This window comes from Caenorhabditis elegans, chromosome V (assembly GCF_000002985.6).
Source record: "Caenorhabditis elegans chromosome V".
Taxonomy (NCBI): domain Eukaryota; kingdom Metazoa; phylum Nematoda; class Chromadorea; order Rhabditida; family Rhabditidae; genus Caenorhabditis; species Caenorhabditis elegans.
Window position 1 is genome coordinate 2,322,930 of NC_003283.11, and position 25,273 is coordinate 2,348,202.

At 36.2% G+C, this 25,273-nt stretch overlaps 9 protein-coding genes and 2 pseudogenes across 14 annotated transcripts; 5 read left to right on the plus strand and 6 right to left on the minus strand.

Annotated features, from left to right (window-relative positions):
• Positions 1–84: 84 nt before the first annotated feature.
• On the plus strand, positions 85–595 carry pud-2.2 (Up-regulated in Daf-2 domain-containing protein; the record flags this gene model as incomplete). The annotated part of the gene is made up of 2 exons (NM_071237.1): positions 85–337; positions 384–595. The coding sequence occupies 2 exons, from the start codon at positions 85–87 to the stop codon at positions 593–595; spliced, it is 465 nt and encodes a 154-aa protein (NP_503638.1).
• Positions 596–1,704: 1,109 nt separating this feature from the next.
• Positions 1,705–2,223, minus strand: pud-3 (Up-regulated in Daf-2 domain-containing protein; the record flags this gene model as incomplete). Its single annotated transcript, NM_001028634.4, has 1 exon — positions 1,705–2,223. The coding sequence occupies one exon, from the start codon at positions 2,221–2,223 to the stop codon at positions 1,705–1,707; it is 519 nt and encodes a 172-aa protein (NP_001023805.1).
• Positions 2,224–3,748: 1,525 nt separating this feature from the next.
• Positions 3,749–4,353, plus strand: pud-4 (Up-regulated in Daf-2 domain-containing protein; the record flags this gene model as incomplete). Of its 2 annotated transcripts, NM_001307817.4 has the most annotated exons (3): positions 3,749–3,860; positions 3,903–4,007; positions 4,049–4,350. In NM_001307817.4, the coding sequence occupies 3 exons, from the start codon at positions 3,749–3,751 to the stop codon at positions 4,276–4,278; spliced, it is 447 nt and encodes a 148-aa protein (NP_001294746.1). In that variant the 3' UTR covers positions 4,279–4,350. The 2 variants fall into 2 exon arrangements, with proteins under 2 accessions (NP_001294746.1, NP_001294745.1); NM_001307816.3 differs by having other exon boundaries at positions 3,749–4,007; positions 4,049–4,353.
• Positions 4,354–6,514: 2,161 nt separating this feature from the next.
• Positions 6,515–7,025, minus strand: pud-2.1 (Up-regulated in Daf-2 domain-containing protein; the record flags this gene model as incomplete). Its single annotated transcript, NM_071239.5, has 2 exons — positions 6,515–6,726; positions 6,773–7,025. The coding sequence occupies 2 exons, from the start codon at positions 7,023–7,025 to the stop codon at positions 6,515–6,517; spliced, it is 465 nt and encodes a 154-aa protein (NP_503640.1).
• A 474-nt stretch (positions 7,026–7,499) lies between these two features.
• Positions 7,500–8,001, plus strand: pud-1.1 (Up-regulated in Daf-2 domain-containing protein; the record flags this gene model as incomplete). The annotated part of the gene is made up of 2 exons (NM_001374907.2): positions 7,500–7,755; positions 7,802–8,001. 2 exons carry the CDS (start codon positions 7,500–7,502, stop codon positions 7,999–8,001), a joined length of 456 nt encoding a protein of 151 aa, NP_001362004.1.
• Positions 8,002–8,986: 985 nt separating this feature from the next.
• irld-32 lies at positions 8,987–13,267 on the plus strand (the record flags this gene model as incomplete). 3 transcript variants are annotated; one of them, NM_001316793.1, is made up of 8 exons in its annotated part: positions 8,987–9,043; positions 9,344–9,454; positions 9,503–9,724; positions 9,778–9,879; positions 10,187–10,312; positions 10,374–10,743; positions 10,822–11,046; positions 11,102–11,181. In NM_001316793.1, 8 exons carry the CDS (start codon positions 8,987–8,989, stop codon positions 11,179–11,181), a joined length of 1,293 nt encoding a protein of 430 aa, NP_001303722.1. The 3 variants fall into 3 exon arrangements, with proteins under 3 accessions (NP_001303722.1, NP_001303724.1, NP_001303723.1); NM_001316795.1 differs by lacking the exons at positions 9,778–9,879; positions 10,187–10,312; positions 10,374–10,743; positions 10,822–11,046; positions 11,102–11,181 and adding an exon at positions 13,238–13,267; NM_001316794.1 differs by lacking the exons at positions 9,778–9,879; positions 10,187–10,312; positions 10,374–10,743; positions 10,822–11,046; positions 11,102–11,181 and having other exon boundaries at positions 9,503–9,748.
• Positions 11,560–13,322, minus strand: irld-28 (Receptor L-domain domain-containing protein; the record flags this gene model as incomplete). Its single annotated transcript, NM_071242.2, has 6 exons — positions 11,560–11,639; positions 11,695–11,919; positions 11,998–12,367; positions 12,429–12,554; positions 12,861–13,141; positions 13,211–13,322. 6 exons carry the CDS (start codon positions 13,320–13,322, stop codon positions 11,560–11,562), a joined length of 1,194 nt encoding a protein of 397 aa, NP_503643.2.
• Positions 13,323–13,748: 426 nt separating this feature from the next.
• On the minus strand, positions 13,749–15,709 carry irld-29 (Receptor L-domain domain-containing protein; the record flags this gene model as incomplete). Its single annotated transcript, NM_071243.2, has 5 exons — positions 13,749–13,898; positions 13,943–14,010; positions 14,934–15,315; positions 15,362–15,490; positions 15,539–15,709. 5 exons carry the CDS (start codon positions 15,707–15,709, stop codon positions 13,749–13,751), a joined length of 900 nt encoding a protein of 299 aa, NP_503644.2.
• Positions 15,710–16,610: 901 nt separating this feature from the next.
• On the minus strand, positions 16,611–18,456 carry irld-30 (Receptor L-domain domain-containing protein). Its single transcript, NM_071244.3, has 7 exons — positions 18,330–18,456; positions 17,764–18,044; positions 17,510–17,638; positions 17,082–17,463; positions 16,969–17,036; positions 16,763–16,907; positions 16,611–16,714 (listed from the first exon to the last, which is right to left on the minus strand). Exons 1-7 carry the CDS (start codon positions 18,427–18,429, stop codon positions 16,638–16,640), a joined length of 1,182 nt encoding a protein of 393 aa, NP_503645.1. The 5' UTR covers positions 18,430–18,456; the 3' UTR covers positions 16,611–16,637.
• Positions 18,457–19,086: 630 nt separating this feature from the next.
• On the minus strand, positions 19,087–21,579 carry irld-31 (annotated as a pseudogene). The gene is made up of 8 exons: positions 21,468–21,579; positions 21,344–21,417; positions 21,137–21,300; positions 20,309–20,437; positions 19,849–20,064; positions 19,737–19,804; positions 19,548–19,692; positions 19,087–19,207 (listed from the first exon to the last, which is right to left on the minus strand). Coding segments are annotated over exons 1-8 (1,029 nt in total).
• Positions 21,580–22,746: 1,167 nt separating this feature from the next.
• srbc-15 lies at positions 22,747–25,194 on the plus strand (annotated as a pseudogene). Its single transcript has 6 exons — positions 22,747–22,841; positions 22,887–23,106; positions 23,240–23,453; positions 23,500–23,598; positions 24,960–25,061; positions 25,109–25,194. Coding segments are annotated over exons 1-6 (816 nt in total).
• The last annotated feature ends 79 nt before the right edge of the window (positions 25,195–25,273 follow it).

The following is a 25,273-nucleotide window of genomic DNA, read 5'->3' on the forward strand; positions in this document are numbered from 1 at the left end:
CTTGAACTGCTTTTTAAAGTCAGTTGGAAATACACGAAATCAATCGAAACTCAAGTGAGTCGATTCTCTTCAACGTTTCAAGAAATGGCAAGCGACGAACCATCAGGTGTGACAGAACAATGGGCCAAAGTGGATATTGAGAACAAAAGTGACCATGTGTTCAAGTTCCAAGTGCTTCATCAGTATACCGGCAATGCATTGGAAGCTTCAAAATGGGTGAAATTGGAGCCAAACCAAAGTGCCCAAATTCTGGAGAAAGTTCACTACAACACTGGACCATTTACAACTGGTACTGATAATTGGAAGGTTCATGGAATCAAACAGATTGAGACAAACTGTAAGTTAACTTATATTTTGATAGTTTTGAAGGAATTAATTTACAGTAGACGATAAGAATGGAGTGGTTGATGGAAAGGTTCGTATTCTCGGTGAAGCTTGGCGTAGTGGACATCCAGATGGGGCTGATTGGAAAAAACACACTTTGAGAGTAGAAGACCATGCCCAAACTACAGTAATCAAGGTTCTCGAGAAAGAAGTTCAATTTGTATCCAAGAGTGGAACATCGACTACTGACTTCTATAGACATGATGTTTAAATTTTCAGTCAATAATTCTTATCAATAGATTTTCTTTAAAAGTTTCAATAAATTTATTGTAATTTATCTAATATAATTTTTCATGCGTACCAATCAAACTTGAATTCTAAACCCTGAGCTCAAAAACAGTCCACTAGAAGTGATTTACACTTTCTGAAGTTTTCTGAGCGGGCCCTATAAAATAAAATACATTTTTGAAGAACATCATATCGAATCAGGAATTCTATTCCTTACCAGAGTGCCTACCGGTGCCTACACCTAATACGTAGTAGAGACATTAACCGTGTGAGACGTTTTACATTATGTACGCAAGTAAGTAATACAAATATGATTTTTAAAAAACGTATTGCGTTTGGAAATATATCGGCCTATTTGTGCTCAGAGACAACTTAATGTATTGAGGCAGATTGTTATGTATTGAGGCAGAACGAGGAGGCGAAGACGAGTAGTTTATTATTACATTAAACTAAGGAATAAATAAGCTAGTTCATAGAGTTCACGTTGTACGATCTTTTTAGCCACGTCGTGGGTCAATACACGTTGATACCCAACAATTTTGGTGTTACTGTAGGTGACTTCTTTGGTAAATAAAACTTCTCTGTTAAATCCTGTTACTCACTTTTTTGATCTTCACATACCCCGGTCTAATTGAACTCGAGTCACTTTATTTTCACTTCGTTTCTTCTAATCCCTTCCCCCCGCCCATTTCTCATACTCGAGTTGAAATCTTTCAGGGTTTGTCTCGGTTTATAAGTTTATTTTAAAACTAAAAAAGGTTTCTGATTCAATATAACCTTTGAATAGACATCACACTCCGTTCTGACTGAATACCAACTAATTCTGCCATGTATTCCATATCAGCAAACCAAAAGAGGCGGAACCGGCATATTGCTGACAAACAATTTTATGATCTTTCTCCTTCTCATTCTTCTTATCAGTACTTTGTGGTTTGGTTCAATGTGTTGCGATTTGAAAATACAAAGAATTCGTTATCAGTGTTTATAACTCTATCACCAATAAAATATGAAGTTGGCAACTTTAGGTTAAAGTCCACAAGAAATTACAATAATCCATTACAAATCTATTCACCATTATAACTCGATAATTATTCACTGCTTCTGTGGGTTTTGGGAGAATGGGAGGATGTTTTCTCCAAGAGTGTTGAAAGTGGTAACCGATCGTCCACTTGGCGAAATGAACTGAACCTCAGTCTGAAATACCTTGATCACAGTTTCCTGTCCATCATCATCAGCTCTTAAAGTGTGCTTCTTCCATTTAGCAAAAGCTCCATGCCCCGTACTGTATGGAAGTCCGTCGACAAAGAACTTGCCGAAGATATTTCTAGCAATAGTTCCTTCCGTCTCGACCTGGATCAATTTAGTGCCATGAACCTTCCAGTTATCAACTCCAGTTGTGAAGAATCCGGTATTATAATATATCTTCTCGAAAACAGTGATTCTATCATCTGGCTTGAAGTCGATATATCCAGAATCATTGGTTTGTTCCCCGGTGTATTCATGAAGAACTTGAATTTTAAAGTGTGATCCTGTACGGTTCTCAACGACAATCTTTGCCCAACGACGGGTGAGTTGAGGAGCCTGGGCGCATGGAGCAGATGGAGCAGTCATCTGAAATTTTAACATAAATAAAACCAATATAAATGGATAATTTTACAAAAAAAATGAAAGAAACGTTTAATCAAATTTAACAAAAAAAACTTATAAAATATTTCGTAGTTTTCAGTACCCCAGTCCCATTTTTTATAGTCCCCCGAATAGGCGTGGAAAGGATCATGCCATTTGAAAAACTATGGTATTGGTCTTTAACCTAAATTTGCCAACTCCAATTTTATTGTGATAAACATTGATAACTTCGTAGTTTCAATCAAATCTAAACACATCGCACTAAACCACGAAGTACTGATAAGAAATTGTTAAGGAAAATCTCGAAGATCACTAGTTTGTCCCGCCTCTTTCGGATTCTTTAAAAGGACTACTGTGGAGGTGAAAAATTCGGTTTTTCTAGGGGTTAGGGGGCTTTTATGTGAATAGTTAGGTAACTGACTGGGTTGTGCAGCTCTTTCCTCGGCGCATCTGAAAATTCCATTTTCAAAGAGTTTGCGAATGCTTATACTAGTTGCCGTATATTCTCTATTAGTGCTGCATATCCAGTAGTACTGCAGTCTCTAATAGTGCTGCATTCAAAAAGTGAACGAAAAATAGTGCTGCAGTCTCTATTAGTACTGCACCCCATTATCTATTGACAGAGTCACTTGACAGTTTCGATGTTTTTGGGTACTTTTTTGTATATTTTTGATAATTTACGAAAGTTATTGAATTATTGGGTCTTTTTGTTACAAAAGTTCGCAATTTTAATGAATTTCTGCTTAAGAAATGAGCTTTTGTGACTAAAAACTAGTGATCTATAATTAAAAATAGCCGTTCGAAAATTAATGCTGCAGTCTCCAGTAGTACTGCATTAAAAGAGGGCCTGGAAATTAGTGCTGCATGCAGCACTAATAGAGAATATACGGTGAATAGCTGGAACAATAAGCTTATCATTAAAAATATACATTTTGAAAAGTGTACACAATGTTCCATACCATTCGCAATGTGCCGAGAGCCGAGCCGAATGATTTGGCTCTCGGCTTTCGGATCATTGGTTCCAGGCGATCTCTACGCTATAATCACTTTTTTCAAATTTTATTTTTGAATGATAAGCTTATTACTCCAGCTATTCAATTGATATAATCATTAACAAACTCTTTCTTGCTAACACACTGAAAAAAAGGAATTTTCATATGCGCCGAGAAAAGAGCCGCACAATCCAAGTACTTAAAAGCTTGGAATTTTGAGATTTAGCCTAGATGTAGACTAGCCTCTCCTGTAAATAAAGTTTTTAGACGGACCTTTACGGCCACTGGCTCCTGCTTTTTTCAAGTTCGGGCCTAAAATATTGACTTGAAAACCTTGTGTATTGTCAGGCAAGTAAATATTTTTAGGGCCAATCGTGGAGAATAAGCCTGGAATAATAAGACACTATTAATTTAAATTTTCAATTTTTGAATATGATAATTATTTTCCCACCGAAAGTAAGCTGTAAGAAATTAGCTTCATTTGAGTTTCAGATAATACTAAATAGCCCAATTTTCAGATGGCAACTCCATCGGCTCAACCACCTCAACTAACCCGTCGAAGTGCAAAGATTGTACTGGAGAACAAAACCGGGGAGGTTTTCCGAATGCAAGTGCTCCATGAGTACACTGGTGAGCAAACCGACGACTCAGGATGGTTTAATTTTGCTCCAGATGAGAGCCGAGTCATGTTTGAACATGTCTACTATAACACTGGATTCTTCACGACTGGGGTTGACAATTGGAAGGTTCATGGATCGAAACTTGTAGAGTATGCTGGTAAGCATTTCTGAATATTCAATAAACATATATTTTTACAGGAAAGGATGGAAAGGGTATACATATGATTGGCAAAGTGTGGATTGATGGAATTCCTTACAAAAGTTGGCATGGACTACTCGCCAAATGGAAGAAACACACGTTGAGAGCAGAAGATGACGGACAAGTGACAACTATCCGAGTGTATCCATCGGAAGTTCAATTCATTTCGCAAAGTGGAAGATCTGTTACACCATGGTACAGAATTGGAGAGGATGTTGGAAAGATTTGAGTTAATTTCCATGGCTGTCAATTGAGAAATCATGGTCTTTGACTTTTATTGTGATAAAGTTTAAAACATTGATAACGAATTCTTTGTATTTTCAAATCGAAACACATTGAACCAAACCACAAAGTACTGATAAGAAGAGTGATAAGGAGAAAGATCATAAAAGTGTTTGTCAGCGATTTGCCAGTTCCGCCTCTTTTGGTTTGTTGAAATGGAATAGATGACAGAATTAGTTAAAATTCAAACAGAACGGGATGTAATGTCTATTTAAATGCTTTATTAAATCAGGTTCATTTGTACATAATGTGAGCACCTTGTATTGTTTGGATTGATTTATTTCATCATTTAAAAAAGTAATACAGATAAAGGTAATACGACTTGAGGTTTAATGTGAAATTAAATTTATAAACCGAGATAGATCATGAAAGAGTTCATCTCAAGTATGAAAAATGGGTGGGGAATGGATTAAAAGAAACGAAGAGAAGAAAAAAGTGACTCGAGTTCCATTAGAAACAAAACCGGGGTATGTGAAAATCAAGAAAGTGAGAGAATTGGAACGGGGAAAGAAAAATTTTTTGAAAAGATTATTCTAAATGGGAACTAATTTACAAGGGAAGTTTTTACACCAGACACCGGACATCAAGATGACAATATTGCCATCTGATAATAGAAGGTTCTGGCTATATCCTCCGAAAAATCCAGCTGCTAATCACCGGGGAGCTCCGAGATATTTTGGTTCAAAATTTTAGCACTGATTTCAGTTGATTTTGGTCCCTTCACCATTGTTTTACAATGGAGGACACTGTTGTGACCCTTGTTGACAAGGTCAAAATAGTCTACAGCAACGGCGAAGCTGCAAAACCGTTGATTTGTGGCCGAGTCGGTTGCAGCGTTGACTGCCGTTCGAGACGCTGTGGTTCGGATCCTGCCCACGCCAAGCTTTTTTATTTTTTATTTTTTGCAAAACTCGGGCTCCAAAACACCCCGAAAAACAGTTTTTGAAGATTTAAAAACATGTCAAGCTGGAAACTGTTGAATAGAAATGCTCATTTTTGGTATGTTCCAGAAAGTATAAAGTCTATATCTCGGAAACCAAATTTTTTCAGAGAAAGTGTTCAACTGAAAAGTTATAAATGAAGTTAAAATCTACAATTTCTCAGTTGATCACTTTTTTGTAAGATTTTTTTCAGCGGAGCTGCATAGCCTCAAAGACAAGATGTTTTGCAAACTTTGAAATGGTAAAACATATCAATAAAGCATCAGAAATAAGGAGCTGGACAATGAAAACAATGAAAAATAACAAATTGATGATGCTCTACAAGATTTGATACGTTTTCAAAAAATTTTCGAAAAAAAGTTTTGGACCAAATTTTTCCAAGGGTTTTGGTGGAGAAAAATTGAAAATTTTCAAAAAAATTAAAATTTCTATAAAGTTTCCAGCGCACTTCTAGGATTTTGAAAAGGGGTGTAACATGTTTTTAAATCTTCAAAAACTGTTTTTCGGGGTGTTTTGGAGCCCGAGTTTTGCAAAAAATAAAAAATAAAAAAGCTTGGCGTGGGCAGGATCCGAACCACAGCGTCTCGAACGGCAGTCAACGCTGCAACCGACTCGGCCACAAATCGACGGTTTTGCAGCTTCGCCGTTGCTGTAGACTATTTTGACCTTGTCAACAAGGGTCACAACAGTGTCCTCCATTGTAAAACAATGGTGAAGGGACCAAAATCAACTGAAATCAGTGCTAAAATTTTGAACCAAAATATCTCGGAGCTCCCCGGTGATTAGCAGCTGGATTTTTCGGAGGATATAGCCAGAACCTTCTATTATCAGATGGCAATATTGTCATCTTGATTTCCGGTGTCTGGTGTAAAAACTTCCCTTGTTAGCAAAGAAGCTACCTTTAGTAACAAGTTGTCTCTGACCACAAATAGGCCTACATAATGTAAAACGTCTCACACGGTTAATGTCTCTACTACGTATTAGGTGTAGGCACCGGTAGGCACTCTGGTAAGGAATAGAATTCCTGATTCGATATGATGTTCTTCAAAAATGTATTTTATTTTATAGGGCCCGCTCAGAAAACTTCAGAAAGTGTAAATCACTTCTAGTGGACTGTTTTTGAGCTCAGGGTTTAGAATTCAAGTTTGATTGGTACGCATGAAAAATTATATTAGATAAATTACAATAAATTTATTGAAACTTTTAAAGAAAATCTATTGATAAGAATTATTGACTGAAAATTTAAACATCATGTCTATAGAAGTCAGTAGTCGATGTTCCACTCTTGGATACAAATTGAACTTCTTTCTCGAGAACCTTGATTACTGTAGTTTGGGCATGGTCTTCTACTCTCAAAGTGTGTTTTTTCCAATCAGCCCCATCTGGATGTCCACTACGCCAAGCTTCACCGAGAATACGAACCTTTCCATCAACCACTCCATTCTTATCGTCTACTGTAAATTAATTCCTTCAAAACTATCAAAATATAAGTTAACTTACAGTTTGTCTCAATCTGTTTGATTCCATGAACCTTCCAATTATCAGTACCAGTTGTAAATGGTCCAGTGTTGTAGTGAACTTTCTCCAGAATTTGGGCACTTTGGTTTGGCTCCAATTTCACCCATTTTGAAGCTTCCAATGCATTGCCGGTATACTGATGAAGCACTTGGAACTTGAACACATGGTCACTTTTGTTCTCAATATCCACTTTGGCCCATTGTTCTGTCACACCTGATGGTTCGTCGCTTGCCATTTCTTGAAACGTTGAAGAGAATCGACTCACTTGAGTTTCGATTGATTTCGTGTATTTCCAACTGACTTTAAAAAGCAGTTCAAGTGGGTGGAGTTAAGCACATTACTTGTCAATAGATAATGTTTCAATACTGATATAAAACCTTTGGTCTATGCTTATCTGTCATTACTTTGTGTTCTTTGTCATTTTCAAGCAACGTGTCTGCGGTTTTGACGTCAAGAAACCAAAGGTGTACCAAAAGAAAGCACAACTTTATGATCAATTTTCATGATCATAGTTCATGCTACATGAAACTAACAGGCAAACTGTTCAATTTCATGTTCTTTATCAATTTCACAAACAATCAAACCACAAAAATAGTCAAAGAGAGAAGATCACTTGCATTCCTTATCAATAACTCCACCTCCTCGTTTAGTTTAAAATGGTTACCGTATCAACTGATAATTCAGATCGTTTCTTGACTGAAAACTGATCATGTCGACTGATCCAACTCCACCACAACTCACGAGACGCACTGCAAAGGTTTCAATTGATAATCAGACTGGAAGTCACTTCAAGTTTCAAGTGACACATAAATACACTGGATGGGATGCGGATAAGTCTGATGTTGTGATGTTCCAGCCTGATGAAGTCAAGGAAATCTTCAAAAGTGTCGCCTATAACACTGGATTCTTGACAACTGGAGTTGACAATTGGCTAGTGGATGGTACGATGGTTCAGGAGAGAACTGGTTTGTGGAGTTTTATCTTTTGAGAATAAAGAACTTGAAATTTCAGAAGTGGATAACAAAGGTCACCAAATCGGAAAGAAATCCTACATAGAGCATGCGAAATTCATCAGTGACTCGAGATCATGGAAGCAGCATATGCTAACAGCTGAAGATGACGGAAAAACTACCACGATCCGTGTTTTCCCAACCGAAATTCACTTCATCTCTCCAAGTGGGGAATCGACTACCACTTTCACTAAATATTGATTTCATGTTTTATTTGTAGTTACTTTGAGTTTCTGTTTGAGCAGCGATATTCTTCGTAGGAGTACTTTTCTTAAGCTTTTTTTTTTGAAATAAAATTCATTCTCAAAACTATTTCCAAGCAAAGCTAATTTTTGATTGAAGCTAGATAATTGTCATCAACAGTAATTGTAGAATTTTAGCTTTTTCTGTATTAGGAAATCTACCGTTTCAACCTTTTATACACTTTTCTATCTTTCCACTATGTCCAATTTCTTTTTACAAATATAACAAATATACGACAGCGCAAATGGGAACTAGGACTTGCACTCGTGACTCCCAGGTTGCGAACGGCCACCACAACCGACTGAGCTATCCCGACCCAGGTGCATATTTTCGAATGGCTAAATATTTTCAAATTACTGAACGAATGTTGTCAGTGAAAATTGTCTATTAATTTGGCTGAAAAATATTTTTATAAAAATACAAAATCAGGTCAGGTATTCAGATCAGTCTCAAACTTGATTCAATCGAGCCAATGAATAAAATAGTTGACTGAAAATCATTCCTGAGAACTTTGTAAAAAAATTACATTATCAAGTTCAAGTAGTTTAAAGTTTGAAACATTTCCAAAAAGTGCAGGTTTTATTTTTTGAACAAAAAAATAATCTGGTAAATTCAGTACTAATTGGAAAAATCATGAGACAAATTGATTTTTTTTAATCTTACGAAAAATCGATTTTGAACTTCATTTAGAAAACAGACTCATAATATTCCACATTTGACTTTTTCAGATGTTTTCAATTTTTAAGCAAAACTGCCAAGTTTGATATTTTTTAATGAGTTTTGAAAAGATAAAATCGGTCTCTTTTTTGCATTGGTCTGGATCTTCGCGATTTAGAGATATTTTTAACATTAGATGATAAACTTGAAGAACAAGGTTGCTCCGACATGTGGCGTACAAATGAACACATGCTTTTTCTCATTTTACTCCTAATTCTAACCAAGCATGAACTTCTTGTTGATACTGACCCTAATTTCTATTATAGTGCGGAGTAGACAAGAGGTAAGTAATCACAAAAAGAAACAAAAAAAATACTGAAAATTTAGAATTTTCCGGTATTATCAAATTGAATCTACTTAAGTTCGAACACTAATTGACAGTGATTTTTTTTTTGAAAATGACTTATTCAAAAAATCAAGAATATAGAGATCCCGGTTTGTTCAATTTTTTAAAAAACCGTCAAAATTTTCGACATTTTTTGGTTTCCCATTTTTTGTTTCAAGTTTCAAGACTTTAACCTAGAATTTGTCGATATTCAGGAAGACTTTGCTAAATAAACTACAAACTACAAAATGTATTCAGAATGCTAGTATGGATCCTTGCAACGACTTCTATGATTATGTGTGCACAAATGACACCAGAAGTATCACTAAGCTTAACTTCGCAAGTTTATTCGATGATCGAGAGATATTGGTAGTTTGCTTCCTGCCATTTATCCTATAGTACCCAGCAATTTTTCAGAAACCGAACATCTCATTTCCGAATAACGGGACCTACATCGCATTAGATCAGATTCTTGAGCCGGATCGCTTGATGAAATGGTATATGACGGTTAAATCACTGGATACGGCCACCGTGGATTTGGAATATTTTTTCGAGACGCATTACGAATATATTAGCAAAAAGAACGATTCGGAGAAATTCAGTTTTGCGGTGGAGACCCTGGAAAACGTTAATCTAACGGTAAATATTTATTTCAAAATATGAAGCATCTTATTGGAAGTCTACTTGTCCAGCAGACAGACTTCACAAGCGGAAAGTTTTTAGCTGGTTTGGAAACGATAGAGTGTGGCGGAGAAAATAGAGTTCGAAGAAACACAGACTATATATCAGTGTCGGTAAGTACGTTACATTAGTTTTTTTGTTGCAAAAACGGTTTAGCATTTTCCAAAAAAGCCTTGACATAACAGGCCTCCAGCAATGTCTCTATCTACTGAAATCAATCAATTTTGCCAATTTAGCAGTAGAGCGAATTTGCAATGAGCAACTCTGTGAGACAGACGCGGGGCCTGACGCCTGCCGGTCCTTTCGCAGCGACCGACACTTTTCGGGTTCCGCGCCTCACTGCACAGGAGCTCGCTGCGCAAGGCGGGCGCGACAAGCGTTTGGCGGATGCATAGAAGCCCTTAACAAAAATTGTTACAGCAGTTCAGATGGATTTATAATGACGAAATGCTCGAATTAGGACTCACCAACTTGACAACAATTGGATGTCGCAATTTTGAAATTTCTAGTGGAAGTTTAACTAATTTGAATGTCCCAAATTTAAAGGTATTTTTTATTTATCAGTTTTTTGCAGTTCTCATAATAACAGCATACAAAAGTAATTCAGAACATTAGCTATTCATTGCCAACTGAAGGTAAAATTTCTGTTACTCTAAGAATTCAAAATGATGATTTCTGTTTGACAAGCGGCGAGTTGCTATCAATTATTGAAACCAGTGTTTTGGAATTTCAAGAACCCAAAGGAAAATACTGTGAACCCGCAAGTGCTGTGGAAAACGGAAAAGTCTGTAATTCCACGTCACTAACTGATGGATGTACTCAAATATTTGGAAGCTTGGTAATCGGACCTGACAATGAACAATTCGTGAGCCACCTCAAGAAAGTGGAAGTGATATTTGGAGGGCTTGTTGTTAATAACACTAATTTGACAAACATCGATTTTCTGGAAAGTCTCAAGTATATTTATCATCTTGATAGTAAGTTGAACTGAAATGAATAATAACGAGACATAATGAAGTGTACAATTTTACTAGTAAGATTCTAATCTTTTTCAGAAAAAGCCCCTGCCATTCAAATCGAGAATAACCCCAACTTGTCCAACTTCTCATTTCCCAGCTTGGTTGTTGCCCAGACTTTGCAGCAAGTGGTGGCAAATACCAAAATTATATTCAGTAATAACAATAATATACTCTCGTCGGACTCTTCGTATTGTTTCCGTCTCAAAAACATGCTCAACCTTACAGAGCGGGAACGTATATATTTTGATGGAAAACAGTGTGGTCAGTAATTTTATTTTATTGAAATTTTATGTTTATATATTTAATTTATTTTCAGAAAACCTTCCAACCAAATCCACAAAGTCATTGGCTTTTGAATCGTTTATTTTTGCGATTTTAATCATAAAATTATTGTAGATCATGTGGTCTACCACGTGGTGTCAGGCTGTTTCTTTTCGGTTTGATCTACATAGATCGAAAATTGCGGCAATTTAGGCACAGATTTTTCAACTGATTTCGCATAGTTAAAAACGTGCTGACGTCGCATTTTTTTGGGAAAAAATTCCCGCATTTTTTGGAGATCAACCCGTAATGGGACAGCCTGATACCACGTGTACACTAATTTATTAATAAAGTTATCTTATTTTATTTTATATTTTTTGCAAGTCACAAGTTTAGTTTCAAGCCCACTTTTAGTGTTTGATTTTCTAAAAAAGTCAGCAATTTTTCCACCTGCTTCAAATAAATTACCACCTCTTTTCTTCAAGCCTGACACCACGTGGTAGACCACATGATCTACAATAATTTTATGATTAAAATCGCAAAAATAAACGATTCAAAAGCCAATGACTTTGTGGATTTGGTTGGAAGGTTTTCTGAAAATAAATTAAATATATAAACATAAAATTTCAATAAAATAAAATTACTGACCACACTGTTTTCCATCAAAATATATACGTTCCCGCTCTGTAAGGTTGAGCATGTTTTTGAGACGGAAACAATACGAAGAGTCCGACGAGAGTATATTATTGTTATTACTGAATATAATTTTGGTATTTGCCACCACTTGCTGCAAAGTCTGGGCAACAACCAAGCTGGGAAATGAGAAGTTGGACAAGTTGGGGTTATTCTCGATTTGAATGGCAGGGGCTTTTTCTGAAAAAGATTAGAATCTTACTAGTAAAATTGTACACTTCATTATGTCTCGTTATTATTCATTTCAGTTCAACTTACTATCAAGATGATAAATATACTTGAGACTTTCCAGAAAATCGATGTTTGTCAAATTAGTGTTATTAACAACAAGCCCTCCAAATATCACTTCCACTTTCTTGAGGTGGCTCACGAATTGTTTATTGTCAGGTCCGATTACCAAGCTTCCAAATATTTGAGTACATCCATCAGTTAGTGACGTGGAATTACAGACTTTTCCGTTTTCCACAGCACTTGCGGGTTCACAGTATTTTCCTTTGGGTTCTTGAAATTCCAAAACACTGGTTTCAATAATTGATAGCAACTCGCCGCTTGTCAAACAGAAATCATCATTTTGAATTCTTAGAGTAACAGAAATTTTACCTTCAGTTGGCAATGAATAGCTAATGTTCTGAATTACTTTTGTATGCTGTTATTATGAGAACTGCAAAAAACTGATAAATAAAAAATACCTTTAAATTTGGGACATTCAAATTAGTTAAACTTCCACTAGAAATTTCAAAATTGCGACATCCAATTGTTGTCAAGTTGGTGAGTCCTAATTCGAGCATTTCGTCATTATAAATCCATCTGAACTGCTGTAACAATTTTTGTTAAGGGCTTCTATGCATCCGCCAAACGCTTGTCGCGCCCGCCTTGCGCACGAGCTCCTGTGCAGTGAGGCGCGGAACCCGAAAAGTGTCGGTCGCTGCGAAAGGACCGGCAGGCGTCAGGCCCCGCGTCTGTCTCACAGAGTTGCTCATTGCAAATTCGCTCTACTGCTAAATTGGCAAAATTGATTGATTTCAGTAGATAGAGACATTGCTGGAGGCCTGTTATGTCAAGGCTTTTTTGGAAAATGCTAAACCGTTTTTGCAACAAAAAAACTAATGTAACGTACTTACCGACACTGATATATAGTCTGTGTTTCTTCGAACTCTATTTTCTCCGCCACACTCTATCGTTTCCAAACCAGCTAAAAACTTTCCGCTTGTGAAGTCTGTCTGCTGGACAAGTAGACTTCCAATAAGATGCTTCATATTTTGAAATGTAGCTACCAACTGATCTTCTGAGAGATCACAACGACTATTGATTGCAATATCAGCGCAAACTGTAGTGCAGTTCTTTGGGAACCATGTGAATGTCTCTAGATTGAGCGGGTAGTAGGAGAAAATGCAAGGTGGGCCTGAAAAACGAAAATTTGACATTTTTCATGCTGTCGGACTTAATATTAAAATAATCAATAACTACAAACCACATCTCTCATTCAAAAATATTTCAGCGTCCTCTTCTGTGTCGAATGGCCCAGTAGTGTCACAATTGGAAATGGCAATTAGAAGATGGAAAGTGAAAATTGTTTTGAGCATCTATTATAATCTGGAACTTTTTTTAATAAGTTTTGAAGAAACCCTCTGGAAAATGGAGCAGATGATTTTGTGTTCAAAATGGAAAGTGTTGGTTGCTAAGAGGAAGAAATAATTGAAAAACGGAAAAATTGGTTCTTTGAACACTTTCTGAATAGAACTGCGCCCGACGCCTTGCGGGTCTACGGAACCCGCTCGGTGTCGGCTGCTGGATTTTTGGCATAGCTTTATTGGGTTTTTGTGTCCGAATTCCGATATCCGATGTCTATTAGAACTTCAGAAAAAAGTGCAATTCAATTTTTTCAAAACTTTATTGGAAAGAAAAAAATAACAATCATAAGACTAAGTGCAGAACATTTTTCAGATTTTGACGGAAGTTTATCTGAAAATGAACTTTTTGTATTTAATATTAATATTAAATTGCCTGCCCTAACCACAACTTTTCCCATCAAAAAACATCTGCCTATGGCCTGTAACATTCACAACATTTTGAAATCGGTAGCAGTACTTGGAATCGGAGGCCAATGCGTTATTGTTGTTCTCGAACACGATAATCGGTAGTGCCTTGGATTTTGCAATCTGGAAGAGTAATTGTTCATGGGGTTGCACTAGAACAGCAAAACCTTTAATTCGGGAAATGAAAAATCTACCAAATTCGGGTTGTTCTCAACAAGAATAGCTGATGTGGTTTCTGGAAACAACATTGAGAAAAATATAATTTTTTCGAAAATTTTTTTTTGTTAGAAAATAGACCGTAATGACCAAACATAACTGTAAAAAAATTATTTAAAAAATTCTAAATTCTTAATGATTTTTTCAATTTTTCAAAAATCAAGGAAACTGTCGAATTAAATTTGAATTCCCGCGCGAATAAGTGACGTCATTTTTAAAGTTCAGTTGTTTTTTCGTTATTTTTTCTAAGAAATTTAATTTGGATCACTGTTTGTCGTTTTAAAACATTGTTTGCCGAAAAACAATAAAAAGCTTAGATTTGGTGTGTACTTTAGGGGTGGGCGGCAAACGATTGAAAATTTCCGGCAAATCGGCAAATCGGCAAATTGCCGGAATTGAAAATTTCCGACAAATCGGCAAACCTGTAATTTGCCGATTTGCCGAATTTGCCGGAAAAATACAATTTGTCGAAAATTTTCGGCGAATTGTGGTTTCGCACTTATTTTTTCGGAAATTTCAGAATTTCAATTTCAAATGGCAAAGTTGTACGCATCCTATGAATGTTCCTACATTTATTTTGAAAAGTAAGCAAATTCTAAGAAAATATGTAGAAAAAACGAAAAAACACTCAAAAAGACACAGTTTTAAGTGTTTCCGTCATATGAAAAATCCCTCTAAACATTTCCGGCAAATCTGATATCCGGCAAACGGCAAATCAACAGTTTGCCGAAAATGAAAATTTCCGGAAAATCGGCAAACCGGAAAATTGCTAGATTTGAAAATTTCCGCCAAATCGGCAAACCTGCAATTTGCCGATTTGCCAAACGGAAATTGCCGCCCACCCCTTGTGCGCCTGCCTCTTGCCTGCCTGCCTGACTAAGGCGCGGATAAAAACATAAGGCAGGCGAAATTAAGGCGAAGGTTTAAGAGAAAGTGACTTACTATCTAAAACCCAAATATATTTGAGACTGCCAAAAAAATCGATTTTCGTCAAATTTGTGCCTCTGATAATTAATCCTCCGAATATCACTTCCACCATCTTCAGTTGGCTCACAAGATGCTCATTTTCAGGATCTATTACCAAATTTCCAAATATTTGAGTACATCCTTCCTTTATTAACAAAGTGGTGACTGTTGAATTACACCACTTTCCATGTGGTACAGGACTCGGCGGGCTGCAGTATTTTGCATCAATTTCTTGGATTAACGATTTCTCATTTTCAATTAAATTCAACATTTCTTCTGTTGAAATGCAGAAATTTGAACTGGAAGGTGCGATCCGAATACCAACTTTTTCATCGATCGAGTTAGGAACTGAGAAATTCTGGAATTCTTGATATTGTGAAAATTTTGAAGGAAACCTTTAAAACCTTCAAATTAGGTAAGCTCAAGGTTTCCATTTTCCGACTACTAGAAATTTCCATAGAAAAGCAATTTAGGGAAGTTAGGTTTAAAAGTCCGAGCTCCTGTAGATTTGCATTACCAATCCATTCAACTTGCTGTAAACTATTGATTTTTTGAAATTATCTTTAAAAAAAGAGCCCCACCGGAACCAAATTGTCCGCGATCGTTTTTCTAACACGGTTCAAACCGCCACACTCTATAGATTTCAAGCCAGCAAGGAATTTGGAGCTTTTCAACAATGTTTCCTTTACTAGTAAACTTCCAATTAGATGTTTCATATTACTAAATGTAGATTTTAATTGGCTTTCAGTCATTGCAGTTCTGCTATATATTTAAATATCTGCACAAACTGTACTGCAGTTTATTGGAAACCAGGCGGCCGTCTCGATTGTTAGATAGTCATCGAGGAAAGTGCAATTGGGCTCTGAAAATCATTGTGGAAATTTTATTTTTTGAAAAAGAAACATTATTTGTTCTGCTCCCAATACTGGAAAATTAGAAAATGTTTATATTTCATTTGGAAGATTTGTATTTTTTCTCGATAATTTGGCAAACGCCAAATTTGAAAATTTTTGGAAATTGGCACTGTCGGCAATTGCCTCCTACCATCATGAAACCAGGTGTGTGTGGGCGGCAAACAGTTTTTTCCGGCAAATCGGCAAATAGTCGAAATTGAAATTTTCGGCAATTTTTGGTTTTGCACTTCTTGTTGGAAATTTCAAAATTGCCATTTTAATTGGCAAAATTGTACGCATCTTATAAATGTTGCTTCATCTATTGAAAAAAGTAAGCAAATTCTATGAAAATATCTAAAGAAAACGGGAAAAAATTCAAAAAGGCACAGTTTTCCGTCTTATGTTTCCGTTTGTGTTTCCGTCTTATGAAAAATCCATCTAAAAAACTTCCGGCAAATTGGTATCCGGCAAACTGCAAATCGGCAATTTGCCGAATATGAAAATTCCCGGCAAATTGGCAAATCGGCAAATTGCCGGAATTGAATATTTGCGGCAAATCAGAAAACCGGCATGTTTTTTTAAACTAACCACATTTTGATTTTAGAAAAACTTCAGCATATTCTTGGTCTGGCTCTTTTCCTTGTTGAGCACTAATAGTTAGAATTAAAGTTGAAAAACTGAAAAATTGATTAAGCATTTTAAAACGAACGAAAATTTGTGAAAACTAATTGACAATGTTAAAGCCAAGAAAACAGGTGAAAATCTCACAAAACTTTATTTCATCGGCCTAGAAAACATTTATCATCACAACTAGTGCAAAAAATCCAAGAATAGAGAGCCTCGGGGAATTCTTTGGAAGTTCACCTGAAATAACCAAATTGAACTGGAAACTAGAATAAATTTATAACAAACTGCAAAATTTTCCATCAAACATCGGAGGTCGGTCCCCAGGCTGATTGAGTGCATTCTGAAGTCGATCGCAATAAGTTGAATCAGCCGACAATGTTTGACTGTTGTTGTTGAAAATGATTGCATAAGCGGCGTTCGATTTTGCAAGCTTTAAATTTTTTTTATTATCAGTTATACTTTTCAAATAACTTTTCAATGAATAAAAATACCTTCAAACTGGGAAATGAAATATCTGACAAGTTTGGGTTTTGCTCGACTGATATTGCTGCTATGCTTTCTGAACAAAAAAACTCTTCCCTAATTAAAAATTCGAAAAACTCACTTTCTAGTGAATAAATGTACTTCAGGTTGTCGAAAAAATCAATTTTACTCAAATTTGAATTTTTGAGAATCAATCCACCAAATATCACTTCCACGGTCTTCAGCTGGCTCACTAGGTGCTCATTTTCAGGGCTTATCACCAAATTTCCAAATATTTGCGTACATCCTTCTTGTATATTAGTAGGTGATGTTGTGAATGTTGAATTGCACATTTTCCCATTTTCCACAAGTTTTGGGAGTTCACAATATTTGCCTTCAATTTGGGAAATTGTAACATTTTCATTGCTCATAATGCCCATCATTTCTTGCGAAGAAATGCAAAAATTGCCGTTTTGCGGGGCGATGGTCACATCCACTTTAGTGTCGTTTGGAGTGCTCCAAAACTTCAAATTGATTTAATTAATTTTTTGGAAAGGGAATTTGAAATACCTTCAAATTTGGGGTATTCATACGTTTGAGGTTAATGTTTGCGGCCACTTTATATTCGAAACAATTGATAGAAGTCAGATTGAGTAGTCCAAATTCTAGCATATTTCGATTATCGGTCCAAGAAAATTGCTGTAAAGATAAAATTGAATTCATATGGTGCAAAAGGTTAGATTTGAATATTGCGGTAAACGGTAAAACTAGATTGGCGGGAAATTCAAACTTCTGGAAAAAAATAGACTTAATTGCGACCTTACTTCAATTTCGCGTCTATCGAGCATGCGTCTAAAACGATTTGTACTTCCACACTCCACCGATTCCAATCCCGTGAGAAAACTTCCACTTGTGTAATTTGTGGTTAAAACTTCCAGGCTACCAATAAGATGTTTCATATTTTCAAATGTTTCAGTCAACTGTTGTTCTGTGAGATCGGAATTGCCAACGATAAATATGTCGGCACATACCGTGCTACAGTTTTTTGGAAACAATGGAATTGTTTCACTTGATATTTTAGATTCCAGAAAAACACATCCGGGTTCTGGAAAAGTTAAACGTTATAATTATCATGACTTCTTAAAGATTGGGTTTTAGCCTCTTGATTTAAAAAAATTTATCTGAAAAAATTTGAAAATTTTTGTTTAGAGTCAAAATGTAGTGAAAATTTATTCAATTCTTAATTATTTACACTTGAAAGTTATCGATTTTTTGGGGTTCAAAGCAAAAAGAATTTATCAATATTTCCTTTTTTAGTACTTGCAAGCATTGAGCCAAAAAGTGTTAAAATACAAAAATTAACATTATGGTTTCAACTCAAAATACTTACCGCACTTGCTATTCAAAAAAGTCTCGGCTGACTCTGTTCCATAATTGAGTTCAGTATTTTCAGCAATGAGAATCAATATACTAATCAATATTAGAAACATTTTTTAATAAAGAGAAGAGTATTGCAAGTTCCTCGAACAAGAGAGAAAAATGAGAGTTTGGACAGCAGGTGTAACTTTTTAATCAATTTTTTCCCACATTTGGTGTTAAATGTCAATTTTATGTGCTAACAGAAATTGGAAGTTTCACAATTTTCAAAACTTTATTAAGTTAGAAATGTAAAAACTAATGAAATCATTATAGAGTACAGTGTTCAAAGTGGCATTTCTCTATTCGGGAGTTAGTCTGAAAATTTGCATGGAAATTTTAGCCCATTATGATGGATTATAACGTGAAGACAAAGTGCATTGTCGCTTTTTTCGACCCCTACAATGTTTTAATACGAATTACTAAAACAGGATTAAAGTATAAAGAATGTGGGAAAAAAATTTTTTGGTCGACTTCCAAAATTATTTGTGGCAAAAACTGAGTAATTTCCACTTTTTGACAGTAAATAAAAATTTTTCAAAATTTTTTTGAATAGTTTGATTATGATATTCGGTCACTTTGGCACCATTTAAGTAGGTTTCAACAACTTCCATACTGGCTCTACTCCACCTTTAATTAAAAGGGATAGAAGCAATGCTATTGTACAGAACAGAGACATTTTTGAAAACCGTTAAATAAAATTCAATTTTATTTTACAATTCCAATTAAAAATCTAAAATAATGCTAACAAATAGAAGACGGTGGCCCATACTCCCAGGGTTGTAGATTCTAAAAACATGCCATTTTCCAAGCTCTCTTTAGTGATGGGATGCACAGTCTCTTGAATTTTGTCTGAAAATATTGAATTTGAAGAAAAAGTTATGAAAATCACTACAAGTTGTCATCTCTCCGTAGGGCTTCCATGCAGGCGCAAAAACGCCTGTGGCGTCCGCCTCGCAGAGATCTCCGCCTGCCGCCATCTGAATTGTTGCGGCGTGGAACCCGAAAAGTGTCGGCCGCTGCGCGTCAACCACCGTTCACACTATGTGGTGGGGACGTTGGAGGCAGGCGTCAGGCCCTAAAACCGCGCCTGCCTCCCATGGAAACCCTAAACCTAACAGTTAAATACCGTTTTCTGCGTACTTTTGAGATTGTTTTCAAGACCCATTATCAAATTTCAAAAAGTTCTTACCACAAGTTTTTCCATCGAAAAATGGAACTCGCCAACCAGTTAAATTCAATGCATCTTGAAGCTCAAAGCAATATGCTGGGTCCGATGAGAGAATATCAGTGTTGTTGTTGAAAATGATTGGCGCCTGTAGGTCTGTTTGAACTCTCTGAAAATTTGGTAGAAACCACTAATAACTAATCAATAAAATACCTTAAGACTTGGGAAAGAGAAATTTGTCAGCTTATGGTTGTGCTCCACGGTTATTGCTGAGGTCATACCTAACAATTAGGTGTAAATTTGATCTTGATCGTACCAAACTTACTATGTAAAACATGGATATATTTCAAATTATCCAAAAAATCGATTGTAGTCAAGCTGGTATTCCTAATGAACAACCCTCCCAATATCACCTTGACATTCTTCAGTTGGCTAACACGGCTTTCATTTTCTGGTCCTATAACCAAATTTCCAAGTATCTGAGTGCACCCATCTAGTATTTCGGTTGAGGTAAACGTAGAATTGCAAACTCTTTCATTTTCTATAAAAAAAATGGCCAAATATCATGATAAAACTTTTCAAAAAATGTTTGAAAATTTTTTATTTACTGTCAAAAAGTGGCAATTACTCAGTTTTTGCCACTCATAATTTTGGAAACCTCCCAAAAAAAAATTAAAAAAAAAAAAATACTCGTATTTTTCAAAATTTTTGGCAATTCGCATTTCAACAAAATCCCCACTGGCGCTACTCCACCTTTAACGTTAGACTCAAATTAGAAAACTTACTTTCAATTTTGGAGCATTTATTCGAGTCATATTCCTGTTTTCGAGAAATATCCCAGAGCATGAAATTGATGACAAGTTGAGAAGACCAAGCTCCTGCATTTCGTCGTTTCCATTGAATTGCAGGTATGGCTAAAAAGTATATTAATATTAAAGGTGTATTTGCGTCTGTGGGCATTTTCAATAAAAAAGACAGCAAACAGGTTTATATACCTATTAAAAAAATTATAAAAGTTGTTGAAATTTTTGATGATTTTTTTCAAATTTGCAAAAATAAATTTAACAAGACTGAATAATTTTAAATTCCCACGCAAATAAGTGACGTCATTTTGGATACTTTTGCCAAATTTTTCAAATATTTCTCAGACATTTTTCTGTGAATAAATCTTTATAATAATGTTTCCATGGAAGACAGGCGCGGTTGCAGGACCTGGCGCCTGCCTCCAACAGAATGGCGAGAGGGCAAAGCGAGAAGTCATCTACATAGTGCCAAAGGTGGTTCTTTTGCAGCAGCCGACACTTTTCGGGTTCTGCGCCGCACTGTGCAGAAGGCGCAGCGGCGAGGCAGGCGGAGGTCGCCGCAAGCCGGGCGCGGCAGGTGTTTTGGAGCCTGCATGGAAGCCCTAATTAATAATCAGAAAGAAATTTGCTGAAACTCAAAAATTAGCCTAACTGTCACTAATTTAAAATTTGTCTGAAAAAATGGCAAATTATGTATAATCAAGAAAAATCAGTCAATATTTCCGAAAAACGCAGAAATAGCAAAAAAAAAAGAAGTCACTAATTTGCGCGGGAATTCAAAAAATGTCTTCAATTTAAAGTGTTATTCACCGGAACAGCATTATCAACTTGACTTTTCTTTCTTCTGTCCGGAGGTCCACACTCCAACGATTCCAAGCCGGCCAGAAATCGTGCACTTGTATAATTAGTCATCGTGACCGACAGGCTTCCAATTAGATGTTTCATATTTTGAAATAACACAGTGAGATTTTCTTCTGTCAAATCATTATTATATGGAAACTGGATATCAGCACATACTGTACTGCAGTTTGTTGGGAAAAGGTCAGCATTTTCACTGGTGAGAAAAGCTTCGAGAAAGACACACTGAGGTTCTGAAGGTGGAATGAGCTATTGGTAACTTGTACTGAATTTAATAACTGACCACATCTCTCATTCAAAAATTTCTCGGCGAAATCCCCATATCCGGAAATGAACAGTTCACAAAATCTCGGTTTTAGAATTGAGACCAGAGCTAATAGAAATAACATTACTATGAATAAATATTTCCGGTGAAACTAAGAAATATTGAATCAAAATCCTGAATAAATGCCCAACAGGTGAATGTTTTTGATTAGTTTTTTACTTCAAATGGCACTCGAAAAAAATGCACCAGGATTCGGCTTATTCAGTGCGGAGTTTTATGTTAGTGACGTCATATCAAACGATCGCAGCCGGCTTTACGACCGGCGAAGTCTTCTGTATATTGTGTCACAAACCCAAAAAATGTCGGGCGCTGCAAAGCATATAAAACAATTTATGGGTGGATAAGTGTCAGTGGTTTTTTTTTGTTTTTGCCATGAACGACAGAATAAAATTTTAGAAATTTTCTAAATCTTTATTTGTTTGTTTTTTTATTTATTTTTGCCAAAAAATAAGGAGGGCTGAATGATACAGTGCATTTTTTCCTCTTCTACGACTTTAAAGGCGCCCTCCTTCAAAGGTGGAGTTGCGCCAGTGGGGAAATTGTTAAAAACCACTCATTTGGTTCCAAAATGACAAAATATCATGTCAAAACTTTTCAAAAAATTTTTGAAAATTTTTTATTTACTGTCAAAAAGTTTTTGCCACTCATAATTTTGGAAGTCGACCAAAAAAAATCTCTTTTTCGCCAATTTTCATGTTTTAATTTTGTTTAAGATATTTGTATTAAAACATTGTAGGGCTCGAAACATGCGACATTTCTTAAAATTTCCTCAAAAGCTCGTATTTTTCAAAATTTTGGCAACTGGCCAAAACTTTGACCGGAAATTATGAAAAATCTAAACATTTTTAGAGTGTTTTATTTTGATATTCGGTTGTTTTGGATCGTTATAAGTGCATTTAGACAAAATCTCCACTGGTGCTACTACACCTTTAAAGTCGTAATAGTGGAAAAAAATGCACCAAAAAAATTTCACCAATTACGGTTTAAACTTTTTTTTTCAAAAAATGAGCATTGTCGTACTAGACTAACTAATAATTGAACAAAGGCTCCGACAATTCTTTGGTTTTTGATAAGGCAGTAAGTATTTTCGTGCTACCGATAATGATATAAAATTGCATTACATTTTACCAGCGAATAACCGAACACTTTTGACTAGACATGCATTCGAACTCAATAACAACTGCAATCTACCGATATCCAGAAAAAATATTAGAGACTTCCGCTTTAGTTTTACAGAATGTCGCAGGCCTCGTTGATCATAGCATTAGTAGGACTTTTATCATCATTGGCGGCATGTTTCATTAATATTTTTATGCTAACAAAAATGGAAAGGTAAGGCTTGATTATTAGAAAGATGAGAAAAATTTTTATTTCTAGAAAGAAAAAAGACATGATTCTTTTCTACTTTCGCATTTTCCTGGACATGGTTATTGGAGCACTGGTTGCTTTGTTTTTGTTAATTGGAATAATTAACACATCATCTCCTATTCAATTTTCCGAAATGCAAAGTTTGATGTTTTATTTGGGCCTTGCGAGTTCAAATCTAGTCACAGTCAGATCAATCATCGTACTATCCGTTTCCACAGAAAGAGCAGTTGTAAGTTCGTTTGCCAAGAGTTTTAGTTATCGGTAGCGTTATTATGGTTTGATGCTCGGTGAAATAGGCAAAATTAGGATAGTTTTCTCCCAACCTGTATGTTGTCGGCTGCAAGTAAATATTATTTTTCTAGGCCACATATATGCCGATGTTTTTCTACAAATATCACGAACAAAGCCCCAGAATTTCAATAATTCTCATAGCTGTTTCATTCGGAATGTTCGAGTCCCTCGTACTTTTTGTATTTTGCTCTTTTGAACTTAACCTCTCGGCATCATGCGCAGCTATGGGCTGTGCAACAGCTTCCCAATACATGCTTCTCCACTTACTGGTCCAATCAAAAGCTGGTTTTGTCTTGAAGCTATTTGAGACGAAGTAAGTAAATATTTTCAGGTAATACTTGCACCAACGGTCGTGTTCGGGATTCTTCTGTGCGCAAAATTGTATTCTTTGTAAAGATCCGGAAAAACGGGGAATAATGAATCTTCTCAGGTAGCTTTTTTTCTGGCTGGGATTTTGGAATTTTATACAGTGGTGGCCAAGAGCTCTACGTATTTCTAAAATCTAAAACATCAGCTGTGATACAATAAAATCTAATAATATCAGGTTGTCCCATAAGTTTTTGTACTATTTTTTTTTTTGAAAAAAATTTATTTCTCTCAAGCGACAAGTAGTACTATTCACACAAGTATTCACCATTAGTGTCCACCACTTGTTGCCATTTACTAGGTAACATCATGATGCCACGGGAGAAGAAATCCGGCGAACGCGATGAGAAGAAAGTGGAGAGTTCAGTTTTGAGATGCTCTTCGTCGTCGAATTGCTTGTCGCGCATGTAGTCACTGAGAGACAAGAACAAATGGTAGTCGGTTGGTGCAAGATCTGGAGAATATGGTGGATGCGGTAAAACAGTCCAACCAAGATCTTGCAGCTTTTGGAAAGTCTTCTTGGCGACATGAGGCCTAGCATTATCGTGAAGAAAATATAGTTTTTCATATTTTCCGTTGGTCTTTTCTGCAACTCGGTCCAATTGGGCACAATAGTAATCAGCAGTGATAGTTTTATTAGTTGGCAACAATTCCCAGTGCACGGGTCCTTGAACACCCCACCAGACACAGATCATAATCTTTTTTGGGTGAAGATCAGGCTTTGGCGTCGGTATTCCTTTCTCACCGATCGGAAGCCATTGACGTTTTCTGGAATGGTTAACATAGAGCACCCACTTCTCATCTCCAGTAACCAGATTGTTCAGCCAATCGAACTTTCGACGAAAAGTTAGAAGTTGAGTACAAACGTTGACCCGAGTGAGCTTCTGTGATGCCGAAAGTTCATGAGGCACCCAAATTCCAAGTTTTGAAGTAAAACCAAGGCGACCCAAGTGACGTGCAATTGTGCTATGACAACACTCAAGCTTCTCTTCCATTTCACGAAGACTAAGACGAGGCTCTTCCTCCACCAGCTTCACTAGGTCTTCTTCATTTAACTCTACCGGTCGCCCAGAACGTTCTATTTCTTCGAGACTGAAGTCGCCGTTCTTGAACTTTTGAAACCAACTCTTTGCTGTATTATAAGAGAGTGCTCCCTCACCCATCGCACCGCATATGTTTCGTTCCGCTTCCATTGCTGAATGACCAAGACGAAATTCATAAAGAAGAAGCAATCTAACGTCTCGACGTTCAAGTTTGATGATTGTCATCGTGGCAAAGTAGAAATGGATGAAATGAATCTTTTCTGAAAGGGGACGACCCGACCTTGACACGACCTACGATGAAAAAATTTTAAAACTTTCTAGAAGTTTTGGAAAAATATTTGAAAAAGAGTACAAAAACTTATGGGACAACCTGATATTTAAGATCAATCGTCTCGCTCTCATCGATGTTGCCAATGTCTGTCTATCGGACTTTTTTCCATTCATAGTGAAGCAACTTTCTGTCTTGAAGATTTTCGAATTACAAGTTGGATACGCAGATTTATTGAAATTTAATAGATGGTTGATTTTAAGGATATTGGTCCCTATGGAGTGGCAATAAAAATGGTCGGATGCCTGATAGAAGCTCTGCTGTTCTGCAGAACCTTGAGGAAAAATAAAGGAGTAACGATGAAAAAGAAAATTAGTAGTACTATAACTGTTAAAAGTGTTTGAAAATGTTTTTGGAAATAAAAATAT

What these genes read in the sequence shown, in the direction of transcription:
- irld-30 (NM_071244.3), bottom strand. Translation starts at nt 18,429, where the DNA reads ATGTTTCTAATATTGATTAGTATATTGATTCTCATTGCTGAAAATACT. An exon ending in TTTTTTGAATAGCAAGTGCG is followed by an intron (nt 18,045 to 18,329) that starts GTAAGTATTTTG and finishes TAACTTTTCCAG; the next exon opens with AACCCGGATGTGTTTTTCTG. An exon ending in GTTTGATGGAAAATTTTGCA is followed by an intron (nt 16,715 to 16,762) that starts GTTTGTTATAAA and finishes TGGTTATTTCAG; the next exon opens with GTGAACTTCCAAAGAATTCC.